We start from the raw sequence: 18,800 nt of genomic DNA on the forward strand, positions 1-18,800 counted from the left end.
ATGCAGGATCTTTTTTGCAGCATGCGGGATCTTTAGGTGCAGCATGCGGGATGTAGTTCCCTGACCAGGGATCGAACCTGGGCCCCCTGCATTAGGAGTGCGGAGTCTTAACCACTCAACCATGAGGGAAGTCCCGAGAAGTACCTTTTCTATAAATTTGGGAGACTGTGTTGACTAAAATATTTACTATTTTTCTGTAATTTCTGTCAAGTTATGATTTTAATAGAAGGTGCTTTTGTTCAGTGCACTAAGAATACTCCTTAACCGTGCTACACTTAACATCACACTGAGTTCCTCTTCCATTTAAAAGGAGCTAATCTTAGTAAGTTAAATCCAGAGTATGTTAAAAGAATCATACATCATTATTATATTAGGTCCTCAGGTCTGTAGTGACAAATTACCACAAACTAGAGGGCTTAAAACAACAGAAATTTATTCTCTTGCAGCTCTGGAGACTCAGCGTCCGAAATGAAGATATTGGCTGGTTAGGCTCCCTCTTTTCTAGGTTGTAGACACATCACTCCAGTCTCTGTATCCAAATGTCTGTCTCATTACGTTTATAAAAACAGCAGTCATTGGATTTAGAGCCCATCCTAACTCAATATGATCTCCGTCTTCACTAATTATATCTTCAGAGACCCTATTTCCAAGTAAGGTCACATTCTGCATCTCTGTGGACATGCATTTTTACACTCTTCAGCCCACTACAATTTATTGAGCAAGATTTATTCCAGGAACTCAAGGATTGGTCACCCTGAGAAAACCTATATACTTGGGTCGTTAACAAACTAAAGGGGGAAAAATGATTGTATCAATAAATGCTTTATAAAAACATTTGTTTCTGATTTTTAAAAATCCATTCCTGATTTAAAGAAAAAAAGACTATTAAATCAGAATATGGGAATTCCTGGGCGGTCCAGTGGTTAAGATTTGGTGCTTTGCTGTCACTGCCGTGGGCCTGAGTTCAATCCCTGGTCAGGGAACTAAGATCCCATGAGCTGCATGGCATGGCCAAAAAAAAAGAGTGAGTAAATAAAGAGATTCTTAACCTTTTGTATCACGTGGACCCCTATGACTGGTGACATCTGTTGAACGCTTCTTCAACCTCATTGGGTCATTGTGGGAATAAATGAGAGGCACACAAGTTGCCCAGCACAGTGCCTGGCACACAGTGAAGACAGAAAAAAATTAGTCATTATTATCACTGATTATCTATGCACTCACTGTAAAGCCAAGGAGTAACACTTTTGCTTCGAGGCTTCAAAAGTTCTTATCACACTTTTTGTGTTGCATCCACTCCTAAATAAAAACCTTCTCTGGTCTGGGCCAAGTTGGAGACCCTGGTGAGGGGCAGAAAGACTTGCACATGGGAGGAAACTCTGGTGAGCTGGTGGGGCAGGTCCCTAGGCCCCCAGATCACCCTGGCGTGCAGCTTGCTCTCCCTGTTGAACCCAGAGAATGTTGTTCAGAGTGTAAATAACACTACATAGTATTTTGAAAAATCAATTCTATTAAAAATACAGCTATCAGAATATAAAAAATTACAAATTTGTAATACAAAAATTAATGTTTCTTCTTTACTAACACAATAAATAAGATGTAGTGACAAGTCTAATAATTGCCATATTCTCAAAGTAGTATTGAATGTAACAGTAATTCTAGATATCTGTAATAACTGTCATGTGATATCTGATTTTATTGATGACAAAATCACAGATACTGCTAAAACTACTGTTATACTGTACTTTCATGATTGAAGGAAATGCTAAATTTCAGCTAGAGATTAATGAAAGTAAAGAAAGAAAATTGTTCTTCATCCAAGTTTACCGGTGGATTTTATCCATTGACACACAGATTAAGAACCCTTGCAATAATGCAGTAAGAGAAGGAAACTAATTACTAGTGTAGGGCTTCCCTGGTGGCGCAGTGGTTGAGAGTCCGCCTGCTGATGCAGGGGACATGGGTTCGTGCCCCGTTCCGGGAAGATCCCTCATGCCGTGGAGTGGCTGGGCCCGTGAGCCATGGCCGCTGAGCCTGTGCGTCCGGAGCCTGTGCTCCGCAACGGGAGAGGCCACAGCAGTGAGAGGCCTGCGTACCGCAAAAAAAAAAAAAAAAAAAAAAGACTGTTTGCTCTTTTACTGTTGAGTTTTGAGAGTTCTTTTTATATTCTAGATAGAAGTCCTTTGTCCTTTGTTGCAATGTTTTTCCCACTCTGTAACTTGTCTTTTGATCCTCTCTCAGTCTTTTCACAGAGCAAAAGTTTTTCATTTCAGTGATGTCCTTCATAGAGCAAAAGTTTTTCATTTCAGTGATGTCCAGTTTACCAGTTTTTCCTTTCGTGGATCATGCTTATGGTACCAAGTCTGAGAACTCTTTGACTAGCCCCTAGATCCTGCAGATTTTGTCCTATTTTTTTTTAAATTTATTTTTATTTATTTATTTTTGGCTGCGTTGGGTCTTCATTGCTGCGTGTGGGCTTTCTCTAGTTCCGGCGAGCGGGGGCTACTCTTCGTTGCTGTGCGCGGGCTTCTTATGCGGTGGCTTCTCTTGTTGCAGAGCACAGGCTCTAGGTGCACAGGCTTCAGTAGTTGTGGCACGTGGACTCAGTAGTTGTGGCTCACGGGCTCTAGAGCGCAGGCTCAGTAGTTGTGGCACACGGGCTTAATTGCTCTGCGGCATGTGGGATCTTCCCAGACCAGGGATCGAACCCGTGTTCCTTGCACTGGCAGGCGGATTCTTAACCACTGCGCCACCAGGGAAGTCCGACTCCTGTGGTTTTTTCTAAAAGTTACATAGTTTTACACTTTAAATATAAGTCCATGATCCATTTTGATTAATTTTTGTATAAGGGGTCAAGGTTCATTTTTTGGCCTATGGATGTCTAGTTGCTCTAGCACCATTTGTTGAAAAGGCTATCTTTCCTCCATTGAATTGCTTTTGCACTTTTGTCAAAATCATTTGGGCATATTTGTGTGGGTCTGTTTCTGGGTTCCATCGATCTAAGTGTCTGTCCCTTTGCCAGGGCCACACAGTCTTAATTGCTGTAGCTATATTAGAAGTCTTTCAGGTAGATTTTTCTCCCACTTTTTCTTTGCTTTAGCTATTATAGTTTACTTACCTTCCTGTATAAATTTTAGAATGGTCATGTTTAATTTTTTATTTATTTTTATTTTTTTTGTGGTACACGGGCCTCTCACTGTTGTGGCCTCTCCCGTTGCGGAGCACGGGCTCCGGACGCGCAGGCTCAGTGGCCATGGCTCACGGGCCTAGCTGCTCCGCGGCATGTGGGATCTTCCCGGACCGGGGCATGAACCTGCGTCCCCTGCATCGGCAGGCGGACTCTCAACCACTGCGCCACCAGGGGAGACCCATGTTTAATTTTTTTTTTTTTTTTTTTTTTTTTGGTACACGGGCCTCTCACTGCTGTGGCCTCTCCCGTTGCGGAGCACGGGCTCCGGACGCGCAGGCTCAGCGGCCATGGCTCACGGGCCCAGCCGCTCCGCGGCATGTGGGATCTTCCCGGACCGGGGCACGAACCCATGTCCCCTGCATCGGCAGGCAGACTCTCAACCATTGCGCCACCAGGGAAGCCCTAATTTTTAAAAAAAATTTTTTAGTTAAAAACATTTTTTTAATACAATTAGTTTTTTAGTTTTTTTTTTTTACCATTTTTTTTTTTTTTTGGGCTGTGTTGGGTCTTCATTGCTGTGTGCGGGCTTTCTCTAGTTGCGGCGAACAGGGGCTACTCTTCATTGCAGTGCACAGGCTTCTCATTGCAGTGGTTTCTCTTGTTGTGGAGCACGGGCTCTAGGCATGTGGGCTTCAGTAGTTGAGGCACATGGGCTCAGTAGTTGTGGCTTGCAGGCTTAGTTGCTCCGTGGCATGTGGGATCGTCCCAGTCTAGGGATCGAACCTGTGTCCCCTGCATTGGCAGGCGGATTCTTAACCACTGTGTCACCAGGGAAGTCCCTAGAATGGTCATGTTTATATCTTCAGAAACATCTGGGTAGAATTTTGATAGGAATTGCATTAAACCTGTTTATCAGTTTGAAGAGAATTAACATCTTTTGTTGAGTCTTCCAATCCATGAACATGGTATGTCTCTCCATTTATTTAGGTCTTTGGTTCTTTGATCAGCATTCTTTCAGCATACAAATCTTGTGCCTGTTTGATAGATTTACACTTAAATATTTTTTCTTTTTTGAAGTGGTTATGAATGGTTTTATAGTTTAAATTTTGATGCCCATGTGTTAATTGCTAGTATATAGAAACACAATTGATTTTTGTATATTTATTTTGTATACTGCAACTTCGTTGAATTCACTTATTTGTTCTAGGAGGGTTTTTTGTTTGTTTTGGTAGATTCCTTAGGATTTTCTGCAAAGACAATCATGTAATCTGCAAATGGGGGCAGTTTTATTTTTTCCTTTCTGATCTGTATGCCTTCTATTTCCTTTTCCTGCACTTTTGCACAGGCTAGAACTTCCCACACTATGTTTAAATAAGTGATGAGAGTGAACATTTTTTCCTAGTTCCCAAATCTTAGGGAGAAAACATTGTCTTTCACCATTAAGTATAATATTAGCAGTAGTTTTTTTTTTCTTTCTTTTTGTAGATACTTTTATCAAGGTGAGGACGTTTCACTTTATTTTAATTTTTCTATGTTTTTATCAGAATGGGTATTGAATTTTAGCAAATACTTTTTATGCATAGGCTGATATGATCATGTTATTTTTCTTCTTAGCCAATTAATATGTTGATTGATTTTAAGTATTGAACCAGTTTACTTCCCTTGAATAAAACACATGGTCACGTTGTATAGTTCTTTAGCTATTGCTAAATTCTGTTTGCTAAAATTGCTAAATTTTATTTACTAATATTTTGTTAAGGATTTTTGCATCAATTTTCATGAGGAACATTGATCTCTAGTTTTTGTTTTATTTTTCTACTGTCTTTGTCTGGTTTTTGTATCAGGGTAATACTAGCTTCAAAAGATGAATTGGTAAGTGTCCCCTTCCTCAAATAGTTTCTGGAGGAGATTGTGTAGCATTGCTGTTCTTTAAATGTTTGGTAGCATTCTCCAGTTAAATCAGCTAGACCTAGAATTTTTTTTTTTTTGAGAGTGCTTAAATTATGAATTCAGTTTTCTAATAGGTATGAGGCCATTCATATCAACTATTTTGTGTTTGAACAGTTGTTTTAGTTTGTATTTTTTAAGGAATTGATCCTTTTGGTCTAAGTTGTCAAATTTATGTGTGTAAGTTTTAGTATTCCTAATTATCTCTTAGATTTCTTCAGGGTCTCTAGTGATATCCCTGGTTTTTTTTTTCCTGATTTTGGTAGTTTGTGTGTTGTGTGTCTTGCTAGAGGTTTGTCAATTTTATTGATCTATTTAAAGAATTCTTTGTTTTATTTTTAAATTGTTTTTCTGTTTTAAAATTTTATTATTTTGTGTTTTCCATTATTTCTTTCCTTTTGCTTGCTTTGCGTTTATTTATCCTAGGTTCTTGAGGTGGAAGTTTAGATGATTTATTTGACTTTTCCTCTTTTCTAATATAGCATTTTAATGACTATAGCTTCTGGGGTGTCCCACAAATTTTACCATCTTGTAATTTCATTAAAATTTTAAAAAATAAATTTATTTATTTATTTATTTTTGTCTGTGACGGGTCTTCGTTGCTATGCATGGGCTTTCTCTAGTTGCAGCGAGTGGGGGCTGCTCTTTGTTGTAGTGCGTGAGCTTTTCATTGCAGTGGCTTCTCGTGTTGTGGAGCACGGGCTCTAGGCACACGGGCTTCACTAGTTGTGGCACATGGGTGGGCTCAGTAGTTGTGGCTTGCGGGCTGTAGAGTGCAGGCTCAATAGTTGTGGTGCACGGGCTTAGTTGCTCCGCGGCATGTGGGATCTTCCCGGACCAGGACTCGAACCTGTGTCCCCTGCATTGGCAGGCGGATTCTTAACCACTGCGCCACCAGGGAAGTCCCTCATTTTAATTTTAGTTCACTGTACTTTTTATTCCCTTTGAGACTTTCTCTTTGACTGATTATTTAGAAATGTGTTATTTAATGTCCAAGTGAATGGAGATTTTCCTGTTATCTTTCTGTTACTGATTTCTAAATAGTTTGATTCCACTGTGGTTGGAGAATCCAATCTATGATTATTTTATTTATTTGTTTTTTAAATTTTTGGCTGCACTGGGTCTTCCTTGCAGCGTGCGGGCTCTTTGTTGTGGGTTTCTCTCTAGTTGTGGGCTCAGGAGCATGCGGGCTCAGTAGTTGTGACACGCAGGCTTCTCTCTAGTTGTGGCTTGCAGTTTTGGTTGCCTCGTGGCATGTGGGATCTTAGTTCCCCAACCAGGGATCGAACCCGCATCCCCTGCATTGGAAGGCGGATTCTTCACCACTGGACCACCAGGGAATCCCGCAATTCTTTTATACTTGTTGAGGTTTGTTTAAAGGCCCAGGATATGGTCTATCTTGGTATATGTTCTGGGGACACTTGAAAAGAATGTATATCTGCTGTTGTTGGGTGTAGTGTTTTTATAAATGTTAATTGGACCCTGTTGATTGAGGTATCATTGAGAACTTCTATATCTTTGCTGATTTTCTTTTTTTCTTTTAAGTTCTCTTTAATACTTATTTATTTTATTTTGGCTGTGTTGACTCTTAGTTGAGGTATGCCGGATCTTTGTTGGCGGCATACCGGATCCTCCCCTGCAGTGCGGACTCCTCGTTGTGGCGCGCGAGCTTCTCTGTAGTTGTGGCGCATGGGTTGCAGAGCGTGTGGGCTCTATAGTTGTGGCGTGCGGGCTCCAGAGCTCGTGGGCTCTGTAGTTTGCAGCACGTGGGCTCTCTAGTTGTGGCCCACATGCTTAGAAGTTGCAGCACGCAGGCTTAGTTGCCCTGCAGCATGTGGGATCTTAGTTCCCTGACCAGGGATCAAACCCGCGTCCTCTGCATTGGAAGGTGGATTCTTAACCCCTGGACCACCAGGGAAGTCCCTGTTTAGCTATAGGTCTGCTGGTGACAAATCCTCCTTAGTTTTCCATCATCAGAGAATGTGTTGATTTCCCACTCATCTCTTAAACTTTTTTTTTAATTTTTAAAAATTTTAAAAATTTTATTTATTTAATTTTGGCTGAAGCAGAAGTAGTATATGACATTTAATAAGAAAATTTTGTAAAATAAATTAATGGAGAATGGAGGACTTTCCTATTAGATAATTCAAATGTACTATAAAGCTGTAGTTATCAAACATGTTCAGTATTGACATAGGAGCTGGAAAATATATTAATACAGAATAAAAGTATAGAAAGAGATCAATTATTTGTAGACACCTAAAAGTAAAGTAAAGTAAGTAAAGTAGTAAAGTAAAAGTAAAGTAGTAAAGGAGTCATTTCCGATAAGTGAGGAAAGGATGGATTATCCCATAAATGATATTAGAATAATTATCTAACCATGTATAAGAAAATAATCAGAGTCCTGCCTTATGCCAGGTAGGCATAAGTAGTAAATTCCATATGGATTAAAAATCTAAGTGTGAAACACAAAAGTAGTATAAGAAAATATAGAAATAATCTCGAGGGTGGGGAGCTTTCCTAAGTAAGACAGAAATCCCGGAATTATTTAGGAAAACACTGATAAATTTTACAGCATAAAATTGTGAAATGTTATATATTTAAAGGCTAAGGTAGGTGATGAAAAAATATTTGTAATACATAACAGGCATATATTATCTTTTATATATTGATATCCTTTAATATCCTTTATATACTGATAGATCTTACAAATTCATTAGAAAAAGATATTCAGTATAAAAATATTAAAGATATGAAAAGTCAACTCATTGATTTCAGATGACTAATGTAAAAAGATACAAGAATTACAACAAATACTGTACCATTTTTACCTGTCAGGTTTGGTGAAATTAAAAAGTATAATATGCAGTTCTGGTGAGAGAAATAGGTACTCTCGTATCCTGTTAGTGGGAGCAAAAATTGTAGCAGGCTTTCTGGAACATAATTAGCCATGACCAAATGTGCCTGTTTTTGATCAGAGAGATAGGTGTATATAATCTGAGGGAAAAAATAAGAAATAAAATGAGCTCAACTTAAAAAAAAAACACATTTGTTTATTTATTTGGCTGCACTGGGTCTTCGTTGCAGCACGTGGGATCTAGTTCCTTGACCAGGGATCAAACCCGGGCCCCCTGCATTGGGAGCGCAGTCTACTGGACCACCAGGGAAGTCCCTACTCTATATAGTTTTTTTTGAGTATTGGAATTTAGGTGATTTTTTAAATTTGGGGTTTTTTTTGTATTTTCCAAAAAAAATAAATCAGAGGAGCTAAGTTATGTATATTTGTTGCATTAGTGAAATATGTAAACCAATTTGTGTGTGTGTTTTAGATTAATATTATGTCACTATTACCAGCTTTTAAAAGAGAAGGCTATAGAATATAGTGCTACCTCTTCCAAACTGTATGAAGTTGGGGGAATTGAAGTGTAGGGAAATCTTTTCTCAGGGTAAGAATTCAAGAAAAGCAGCCTGGACGTGAGCATTTGGGTTTTCTAGCAAACTCCTGAGATTTTATCCATAGCTTGAGCCTTTCTTCTAGCCAGTTTGATGATGATGATAAGCAAGAACAATCTTTTTAAAATCTGTATTTCTGTTCTTCTCTGACAGAAATGACATCAGATGTACCATCACTGGGTCCAGCCATTGCCTCTGGAAACCCTGGGCCTGGGATTCAAGGTGGAGGAGCCATTGTCCAGAGGGCTATTAAGCGGCGACCAGGGTGAGTTTGAGTGTACTATGTTACAATCGTCTCTCCTTTAAACCAGCCTGATTTTGTTAGTCGCTGAACCATCTATTCCTAACCCTCTCACTTCTTCTGGCTACTTACTACACTCCTATCAGATAACTTTCTTTAATCCCTGGATTTTTCTTTGTATGGAATTGATGTCTTTATCTTAGTTTCTTACAAGCAGTTTTATTTTGTTTTTTAAAACAAAAATCTCTAAGAGGTAAAGGACTCTGGCTAAGCCCAAAGATTTCACCATTGCTGAGAAAATTTCACTGCTTTCATTAAGCTTTGTATCTGCATTCTCAAAAGTTTTTTGGTAGGCCTTTTTTTTTTCTTGGCTGCGTTGGGTCTTCGCTGCTGCACGTGGGCTTTCTCTAGTTGCAGCAGGCAGGGGCTACTCTTAGTAGTGGTACATGGGCTTCTCATTGCAGTGGCTTCTCGTTGTGGAGCATGGGCTGTAGGTGCGTAGGCGTCAGTAGTTACAGCACACGGGCTTAATAGTCACGACACAAGGGCTCTAGGGCGCGCGGGCTTCAGTAGTTGTGGTGCTCAGGCTTCGTAGTGGTGGCTTGCGGGCCCTAGAGCGCAGGCTCAGTAGTTGTGGTACACGGGCTTAGTTGCTCCATGGCATGTGGGATCTTCCCAGACCAGGGATCGAACCTATGTCCCCTGCATTGGCAGGTGGATTCTTAACTACTGTGCCACCAGGGAAGTCCCTGGTAGGCTTTTTACTTTTCTGAATTTAGAGAATGCTGAACTGTAGAATATGTCTCCTTTAAGTTATTGATATGTTGCCTTGCTTGGAACCTAGAGTCCATTCAGTTCCAAAATTATTTATTAGATGCCTCATTAGTGTAAGTCATTGTGCCGATTGCTACTAGGATACAAAGGTAAATAAGGCACAGTCTTCGTCTTTTAGTTGCTTATGTTCTGAAAGGGATAATCACTACATGCATAAATATAATTCAAGATAGAATATGCCAGGTTTGCTAAGAAAGGAACAGATACACTGCTGTGTGTTTCAGTGTATGGGAATACCACCATTGGTTGTTAGAAATTGGGAAAGGCTTCAGAAAAGAGGTTGCTTTAGAAAGGCCTGGAAGAATGGGTAGTATTTTACCTACTTTTTAAAGTATTAAAGTATTGAATTTCTTTTTCTTTCTTTTGCTTTTAATAATTATGTAGCTAGTGTTATAACTAGTCTTTAAGTTTCCTCTTACCAGTAGTAATGAAAGAGTGATCCCTGGGTTAAGGTGTTAACATGAGTAACATATTAAGACTTGCTATGTCTCCAAGAGCTTTATACATTTTAACTCATTTACTGAGGTATCTGGTGAATAAGTAACTTACCCAAGGTTTTGAAGCTAATAAGTGGAAGATCTATGATATGAACCTTGGGAGGTTAGCTTTTATTGTCTACTCTCTTAAACACAGTGTTGTGGTTATATATAATAGCAAACAATTAGAAGCAGTATTATCAAAATTAGGGGATTGATTGAGAAAGTTGTATTGAAAATGTACAGCTATTAGAAGTGACAAATATGTATTGGTACAGAAAAATGTTTACAGTATATTGAGAAAAGAGGTTACAGGGGCTTCCCTGGTGGCACAGTGGTTAAGAATCCGCATGCCAATGCAGGGGACACGGGTTCAAGCCGTGGTCCGGAAGCTCCCACATACCACGGAGCAACTAAGCCCATGTGCCACAACTACTGAGCCTGCGCTGTAGAGCCCACGAGCCACAACAACTGAAGCCCGTGTGCCACAACTACTGAAGCCTGCACGCCTAGAGCCTGTGCTCTGCAACAAGAGCAGCCACCACAATGAGAAGCCCTCGCACCACAATGAAGAGTAGCCCCCGCTCACCGCAACTAGAGAAAGGCACACAGCAACAGAAGACCCAACGCAGCCAATAAATAAACAAATAAATAAATAAAATATATTTTAAAAAAAGAATAAAATGAAATAAAAAAGGTTACAGTGTATGTAATATACCAACTCTATCAGAAAAAAATATATAAATAACATGTGTGCATAGCAAAAAAACTGAAAGGATACTCATCAGATGTATGGGTGATGGGATTATGGGTGATTTATTTTTTCTTTTGTTTTTAGTTATTTCTAGATTTTCTGAAGTAAGTGTGTTTTATTGATAATCAGGAAAATATATTAAAATAAATATACATTTTTTAAAAGAAAGATTGGAAAATATAGAAAAGACTAAAGAGCAATAGTCCTACTACCCAAAGTCATCTCCCATCAGTTTTTTTTAGTGTAATTACTTCATTCTTTATTCTATATGTAGATTTCTTTAAATAGTTATAATCATATAATTATGTAGGTTTATATAGCCTGGTCTTTTCACCTAATTGTATACAATAACCTTTTTTCCATATTGTCACATATGCTATAGAAACATAATTTAAAATACTTACATAGAGAGGATGTACTTAATTGCTATTTTGGGACATTTAAACTGTTTTGAAGATTTGCTGTTATATATAATGCTTAATGAATATCTTTGTGTATAAATTTTTTTCTCTGAGTTTTTCTTTAGGATAGATTCTTAGAAGTGGAGTTATTGGGTAAATAGGTAGACTTTGACAGGTGATCTGGGGCTACAGAGAGGAAGAAGAATGGACACTCCAGGGTTGATGCTATGTACTTCATATATAACCCATTTAGAGGCCCATAATATCAGGTTATCACAGTAGTAGAGATGCCAAGATCATTGGGTTAAGGTGGTAACATGAGTAATGTTTTAGTTTAATGGAGTATAGAGATTAATAGGAGATTGGCCTATCTTGTTACCTATAATCTTGCCTAATCCCTTGAAATGAAAGTCACCTCTGCTTTTACTAAACATTTAAAGCTTATTGATTGTGCTCTCCATATGAAGCTTTCTCATTCTCACTTGTACATTTTATTTGTCTAGGCAAAGAATCCCTTGAGGGCAAGTCTTTTGTTTTCACCTCATCTAGCACAGTATCCGGAATGTAGCATATATTACTTGTTCATTAGGTGAATGAAGGAGAGAAACATCATTTAACAACCTTCGGGGAATTCCCTGTTGGTTCAGTGGTTAGAACTCCGCGCTTTCACTGCTGAGGACACGGGTTCAGTCCTGGGTTCAGTCCCTTGGGAACTAAGATCCCACAAGCTGTGCAGCGCAGCCAAAAAGCAACCAACCAACCAACCAGCCAACCTCCAGAGGTCTTAAAATCACTCCCTATGGAACATCACTGTTTTGAGAGATGTTTCAGAGAGCTTAACATAGCCTAAGGCAGACTATAGAAATGAAAAACAGTCCTGAATTATTCATATTAATTTTTTCTTGTCTTTTTGAGTTGATCCTGCTCCTTTTGTAGAGGTTGTACTGTGATATAAAACTTTGGCAAAGGTGGATTGCTACCCTAGGAAAATGAAAGGTAGCAATAGGTATTCCTTTTTTTTTTTTTCTTTTTGCGGTACGCTGGCCTCTCACTGTCGTGGCCTCTCTCGTTGCGGAGCATAGGGTCACAGGCCTAGCCGCTCCGCGGCGTGTGGGGTCTTCCCGGACCGGGGCACAAACCCGTGTCCCCTGCATCGGCAGGCGGACTCTCACTGCGCCACCAGGGAAGCCCCGGTATTCCCTTTTGATTGGCTAATTTCTTTGCCCAGTTTGGTACAACAGGAAGAGGTAATATACCTTTACTTCTTCCACTTCCTCTTTTCCTTCTTCCATCTGAGTGGGTGTTCAGATAGCTTGTAGATTTAGAATTTTAATTTTTTTAATGTTCTGCATTTTCAATAGGCTTATAATATTTTTTGTTGACTTTCCCCAGATTGGATTTTGATGATGATGGAGAAGGGAACAGTAAATTTTTGAGGTAAGATCTTAAAAAACTTTCTCTAGATTTCTGATATTAAAAATTATTTCATTATCTTTATATTTCTGACTCATAATATTTTTGTCTTTAGGCCTAAGGAGAGTGCTTCACCCTAAAACTAAAGTTACCTATTACATTATACCCCATAAAATTTTCAAGCATTCTGGTAATAGCTCCAGAGAAAAGAGCTCAATGAGGGGAGAGCAGAGAATTTACAAGACCCTCTGTGTCAGTTATCTATTGTTGTGTGGCTTAAAAAGAAAAATGATTTATTATTTCTCACAATTCTGTGGATTGGTTAGACGGTTATTCTGCTGATCTTGCCTAGACTCACTCATAAGACTGCATTCAGCTGCCTTGTCAGCTGGGAACTGGACTCAGCTGATAAGGCTGGGTATCTCTTTCTTTGTGGTCTTTTATCCTTAAGGAGGGCAGACTGAGTGTCTTTACATGGTGATGGCTGCAATCCAAAGGGCAGGTCCCAGTCTGAATGCTTATCAAGCTATTGCTTTGGATTGACGTTTGCTGTTGTCCCATTGGCTAAGGCAAGTCATATGTCTGAGTCCTGATTCAGTACAGGATGGTGCTATACCAGGTAGTGAATACTGCAAGGTGTAATTAGTTTGGGGGTCATTAATGTACTAATCTTTCATGCCCTCTAATACTCACTGACTTCTCCGACAGAGCAGGAATTGGAATTTGTATCTTTGAGTAGTGAATCTTCTGGAGAACTGAAAATGGACTTTTCAGTATATTGATGAAGGAGTTTTTTCAGAAAAGGGAAATTTTTATTGTTGCTTAAGACCAGTCACTTGGCTTTGTTTTTAAGTAAGGAAAGCAATAAGAGTCAAAGAATGGAAGATAACCTTGAGTGCAACCTGCCTTTTTTCTTTTCAAATTTGAAAATATTACCTAGGTAGTGTCTACATTGCAGAATAACAAATATTTGAGAAATAAATAAAGGAGCCCTATTTTTTAAACAATTTATTTTATCATGTGAGTGCCCAGGCTTCATTATTTGCTTGTTTTATTAACTAAGTTCTTAAAAGAAATATAAACATTATATTGCAAAATTTTTAAACAGTGCAGAGTTATATGTAATGAAAGTACATCTTCCCTCACTTCAGACCTTCAGAATCCTTCCCCTTAGACAATTATAGTTTCCAGTTTATTAAGTATCCTTCCAGAAATATTCAGTGCATATGTAAGTGTATTTAAATGCACATATATGTGTGCACATACACACACTGTCTCCTCAGTTTTTGTTTTTACACAGAGGATGCCCATATTGTAAATTGCTTGCCATTGTTTAGTTTTGTAATGCTTAGTCAGTTACATATATCTGTGTATTTTTTTTAATATCGTTGTTGTTTTTGCAGTGTTTAAAGTGAAAGCTTGTGTTTCTAGCTACTGCCTAGTTGCGGAACACTGCCATATATTCTTGAAAACAACAACCATGGCTTGGCCACCATAAAGAGATAGTTGCAAAATATTGGAGAAAGCAATTCTCCAGGAGAGCTCTTTAGACTTAATGAGTGTCAACAAATGTGAAGAGGGGTAGAGATTTCAATTTCTGTTCAAGAATAGACTTTTTTCATACAGTTCCATTGGGAATTCCTCCAATTAGGAATCCCTAATTATAATGATAAATACTGTTAGTGGAACTGTGTTGTGCATATGAATGAGATAGGGGTAACCACTAGTCTTATTTATACCTATCAGTTAGCTCTATCCCTGAGTCATTGCTTCCATTTCCACAAAATCTGGTAGTCACAGACTATATGCAAATTTAAAAAGGTTTATTTGTCTTTTCCCCAACCATAAAAAAAGGTTTTCATAATTCATCTTACCAAGTAGGTCATTATGCCCAAGTGAGGCATCACCAATTTTTTTTATTTGACCATCGGTACTTTTTTTTTTGGCCTCGCGGCTTGTGGGATCTTAGTTCCCCAACCAGGGATCGAACCCATGTCTCCTGCAGTGGAAGCATGGAGTCCTAACCACTGGACCGCCAGGGAATTCCCAGTACTTTTTTTTTTTTTTAATTGGAATTCTCCACTTTGGTCAATGAGTGAAAGTCTTATTTGCGTTGTATCTGTAAATCAATATTAAATCTCCTTGGTGGATGAAAGCTGTAATTTATTACCTCTTTTCATCACTTTGTTCAAGTGTCATTTTTTTTAAAAATTCATTTTTTAAATTTATTTACTTTTGGCTGCATTGGGTCTTCATTGCTGTGCGTGGGCTTTCTCTAGTTGCGGCGAGCGGGGGCTACTCTTCATTGTGGTGCGCATGCTTCTCATTGCAGCGGCTTCTCTTGTTGCAGAGCACAGACAGCAGAGAGATATAGGCTATATATAACGCTATAGGCATGCGGGCTTCAGTAGTTGTGGCACACGGGCTCTACTAACTAACTAGCTACTGATAGCTGTGGCTCGTGGGCTCTAGAGTGCAGGCTCGGTAGTTGTGGCGCACAGGCTTAGTTGCTCTGTGACATGTGAGATCTTCCGGGACCAGGGCTCGAACCTGTGTCCCCTGCGTTGGCAGACGGATTCATAACCACTGTGCAACCAGTGAAGTCCCAAGTGTCATTTTGTTATATTCTCCAGACAACATCTATAAAATAATTTTTTTTGTAAACAGAAGAAATTTATTTTCTTACAGTTCTAGAGGCTGGAAGTCTGTGGTCAAGGTGCCAGCGTGGTTGGGCTCTGGTGAGAGCTCTCTTCTTGGCTTGCAGATGGTTGCTTTCTTGTTGTGTCCTCACACAACAGAGGAAGAGGAAGAGGAGTAAGAGAGAAAAAGAGAGAGAGAGAGACCATAAAATAATTTTTAAGAATATAAAGGCTTTGAAATTCTAGGTACAATATTAGAGTTGCTAGTATCTAGAATGCTTCTCAAATTCAAACAAATGCATATACAAATCCACCAGGGGTTCTTGATAAGATAGAGATTATAATTCATTAGGTCTGTGGTAGTACCCAAGATTCTGCATTCTAATAGATTCCTAAGTGATGCTGCTGCTTCTGGTCCACTGACCACACTTTGAGTAGCAAATATCTGCAAGATTCATTCTTGAGATTCAAAATTAATATGAAAGGACTTCCCTGGTAGTGCAGTGGTTAAGAATCCGCCTGCCAGTGCAGGGGACATGGGTTCGAGCCCTGGTCCGGGAAAATCCCACGTGCTGTGGAGCAACTAAGCCTGTGCACTGCAGCTACTGAGCCCATGTGCCACAACTACTGAAGCCTGTGTGCTTAGAGTCCGTGCTCCGCGACAAGAGAAGCCACCACAGTGAGAAGCCCACACACGGCAACGAAAAGTAGCCCCTGCTTGCCACAACTAGAGAAAGCCTGTGCACAGCAACGAAGACCCAACTCAGCCAAAAGTAAATTAAAACAAACAAAATTAATATGTAAATTATAGGTCTCTTTTTTCAGCTTAGATCACTGTTTTCATTAAAAGTTTGTAGCGGGCTTCCCTGGTGGCGCAGTGGTTGAGAGTCCGCCTGCCGATGCAGGGGACACGGGTTCGTGCCCCGGTCCGGGAAGATGCCACGTGCTGTGGAGCAGCTGGGCCCGTGAGCCATGGCCGCTGAGCCTGCGCGTCCAGAGCCTGTGCTCCGCAACAGGAGAGGCCACAACAGTGAGAGGCCCGAGTACCACAAAAAAAAAAAAAAAAGATAATTTCCATGATACTTGAAGAACTCCTGCAACTCAATAACAAAAAAAAACCTGATTAAAAAATGGGCAAAGGACTTTCAATAGACATTTCTCCAAAGAAGATACACAAATGGCCAAAAAGCATATGGAAAGATGCTCATGATCACTAATCAGAGAAATGTAAATCAAAACCACAATGAGTAGGCCATTAGGCTGGCCACCATCAAAAAACCCGGAAAATAACAAGTGTTGGTGAGGATATGGGGGAATTGGAACTCTTGTGTACTGTGGTTGGGAATGTAAAATGGTGCGGCCACTTTGGAGGAACATTAAAAACAGAATTATCATATGATCCAGCAGTGCCACTTCTGGTGATATATCCAAAAGAATTGAAAGCAGGATCTTGGAGAGATATTTGCACACTCATGTTCACTGCCCAATTTTTCATAGTAGCTGAGAGGTGGAAGCACCCCAAATATCCATTGACAAATGAATAAAGAAGTGTGGTATATACAGCTAGTGGAATATTATTCAGCCTTAAAAAAGAAGGAAGTTCTATCACATACTACAACGTGGATGAACCTTGAGGACATTATACTAAATGAAATGAGCCAGTCACAAAAAGATAAATACTGTACGATTTCACTTATATGAGGATCTAAATAAAGTAGCCGAAATCAGAGAGACAGAAAGTAGAATGGTGGTTGCCAGGAGCTGGGCGTGGGATGGGGGCAGGGAGAGTGGGAGGATGGTGTTCAGTAGCTATAGAATTTCAGTTTTTCAAGGTGAAAAAGTTCTAGAGATATTTTGTACAACAGTGTGAACATATTGTAGTTAGCACTACTGAATTGTACACTTAAAAATGGTTAAGATGGTAAATTTTGTGTTACACGTTTTTTGCCATAATTAATGAAAAACAAAAACAAAACAATCCCTAACCTCAGTGGTGTAGACAGGGTAGTCAGCTGTGCCCTCATGAGATCATCATCTGTTTTTGGAGTGTCTGATAAGTAAGAGTAAAGGACACATTAGAACCCTGACAAATAATAGTCATGGGTTTTTAAGTTCTGTGGGATGCTGTTATTATCTCTGTTGTTTTGTGATGCCTTTTCATTGGCTTTTTTTTGTTGAATATTTTTTACCCCTTTCTAGTTTTCCTTTCAGAGTGAAATAGATATAACAAGTGTAATGCCTTGGACTAAGCCCCTTTTTTTCTCCTTCAGGTGTGATGACGATCAGATGTCTAATGATAAGGAGCGGTTTGCCAGGTAATGTAGTAGAGCATCTTGGTCCTTGTCGTGGGACCAGGCAATTCAAAAATACTGAGTTTTCATTTTATCTCAGCGAGAGTTAATTTCTCTATCCAGTCTGTTTCTTCTTCTGAGAGCTGTTGAAATTTAGTATTATACTTGTTTACGTTCGGGTAACAGGGCTTCAGACTTACGGCTTCAAACTAATGGTATATTTTACCCAGTGTTTTTATGTATGTGTTAGATAGCTATACAGTGTGCTTGCTGGGTGTCCACAGGAACACAAACAATATGAATTTCTTTGTTGCATTTATTATTAAGTGGATCTACAAAATCTGTATAGATAATGGTTTTATTCTTTTAAAAATAACAGCAAAGAAATGATTTATGTGAAGACTGGAGTTTTTATTGAAAACAATATGTTTATCTGTCAAGAGGATGAAAAATAATTTGCTTTATTAAACAGATCCTTCTCAAGTCAAATATTGGTTTATTTTTAGAAAGTTTATTCTATATTATTAAGTAGTAAGTTATTTGTTTTTTAAATATCGAGTTTGCAGCCACCTCAGAAAAGTGAATAATCCCAAATCCAGTGCTTAACTAATAAGCATTTACTATTTATTCATTGCTGATACTGCTGGTCTGGGGCCCATACATTGAGAACAATTGATGTAGAGGGCTAAGAAATATCAGTCAGAGTAGTTTAAAACTACTCTGAAGCAGTGAGATGACATCATAAGCTTTGAATGAGATGCTAATATATAAAATGCATATGGGATTTTTCTCTAGTAGCAGTGTATAGGACTGATTAAACAGAAGCACTATAGTCAGGGAGGTAGATATGAGGCTATTGAAATAATAAGACAGTGATAAAATCATGAGGGCCTGGGCTAGAATGGTGGCAATGACAGTAGGAAAGGAGTGAATTTAAGAGGTTTTTGAAGAATTTGTTTATCGAAGTAGATACTTGTAAACATTTTAGGATGTGGACCATCTCTAAAATGAGAAGTTAATAATAGGGATTTGGGGAGTAGTTTTTCAAAAGCTGCATTAGAAAGTGAAGCCATCAAATAGTAGTGGTGGTGGTACAGGTTCATAGTCTCTTGACTGAAATTCCTAAAAGCTATGAAAACATGACCTGAACTGTTTTAGACTTCATTTGTCTTGCTTAATGTGAATATTTATACATTCATGTATTTCACTCGGAAATATTAG

General features: G+C 39.0%; 1 protein-coding gene and 1 non-coding gene across 10 annotated transcripts in view; one reads left to right on the top strand and one right to left on the bottom strand.

Annotated features, from left to right (window-relative positions):
* Window positions 1-18,800, top strand: part of ARNT (aryl hydrocarbon receptor nuclear translocator) — a 62,589-nt gene that overhangs the window by 14,287 nt on the left and 29,502 nt on the right. For 7 of the 9 annotated variants that reach the window (XR_007469908.1, XR_007469907.1, XM_033415600.2 and 4 more), the window contains exons 2-4: window positions 8,684-8,795; window positions 12,629-12,673; window positions 17,559-17,603. Coding sequence is in view for 7 of the 9 variants with exons in the window: in XM_033415600.2 (XP_033271491.1) it covers window positions 8,684-8,795; window positions 12,629-12,673; window positions 17,559-17,603 (202 nt within the window). In the remaining 2 variants the exon portion in view is untranslated. The remainder of the gene's footprint in view (window positions 1-8,683; window positions 8,796-12,628; window positions 12,674-17,558; window positions 17,604-18,800) is intronic. The other 2 variants (XM_049693730.1, XM_049693741.1) reach the window with 1 other exon arrangement.
* Window positions 57-129, bottom strand: TRNAR-CCU (transfer RNA arginine (anticodon CCU)). Its single transcript has one exon. It is a non-coding gene; the product is annotated as a tRNA-Arg (tRNA).

The sequence above is a fragment of the Orcinus orca genome, chromosome 1, assembly GCF_937001465.1.
Source record: "Orcinus orca chromosome 1, mOrcOrc1.1, whole genome shotgun sequence".
In the NCBI taxonomy this organism is placed as follows: Eukaryota; Metazoa; Chordata; class Mammalia; order Artiodactyla; family Delphinidae; genus Orcinus; species Orcinus orca.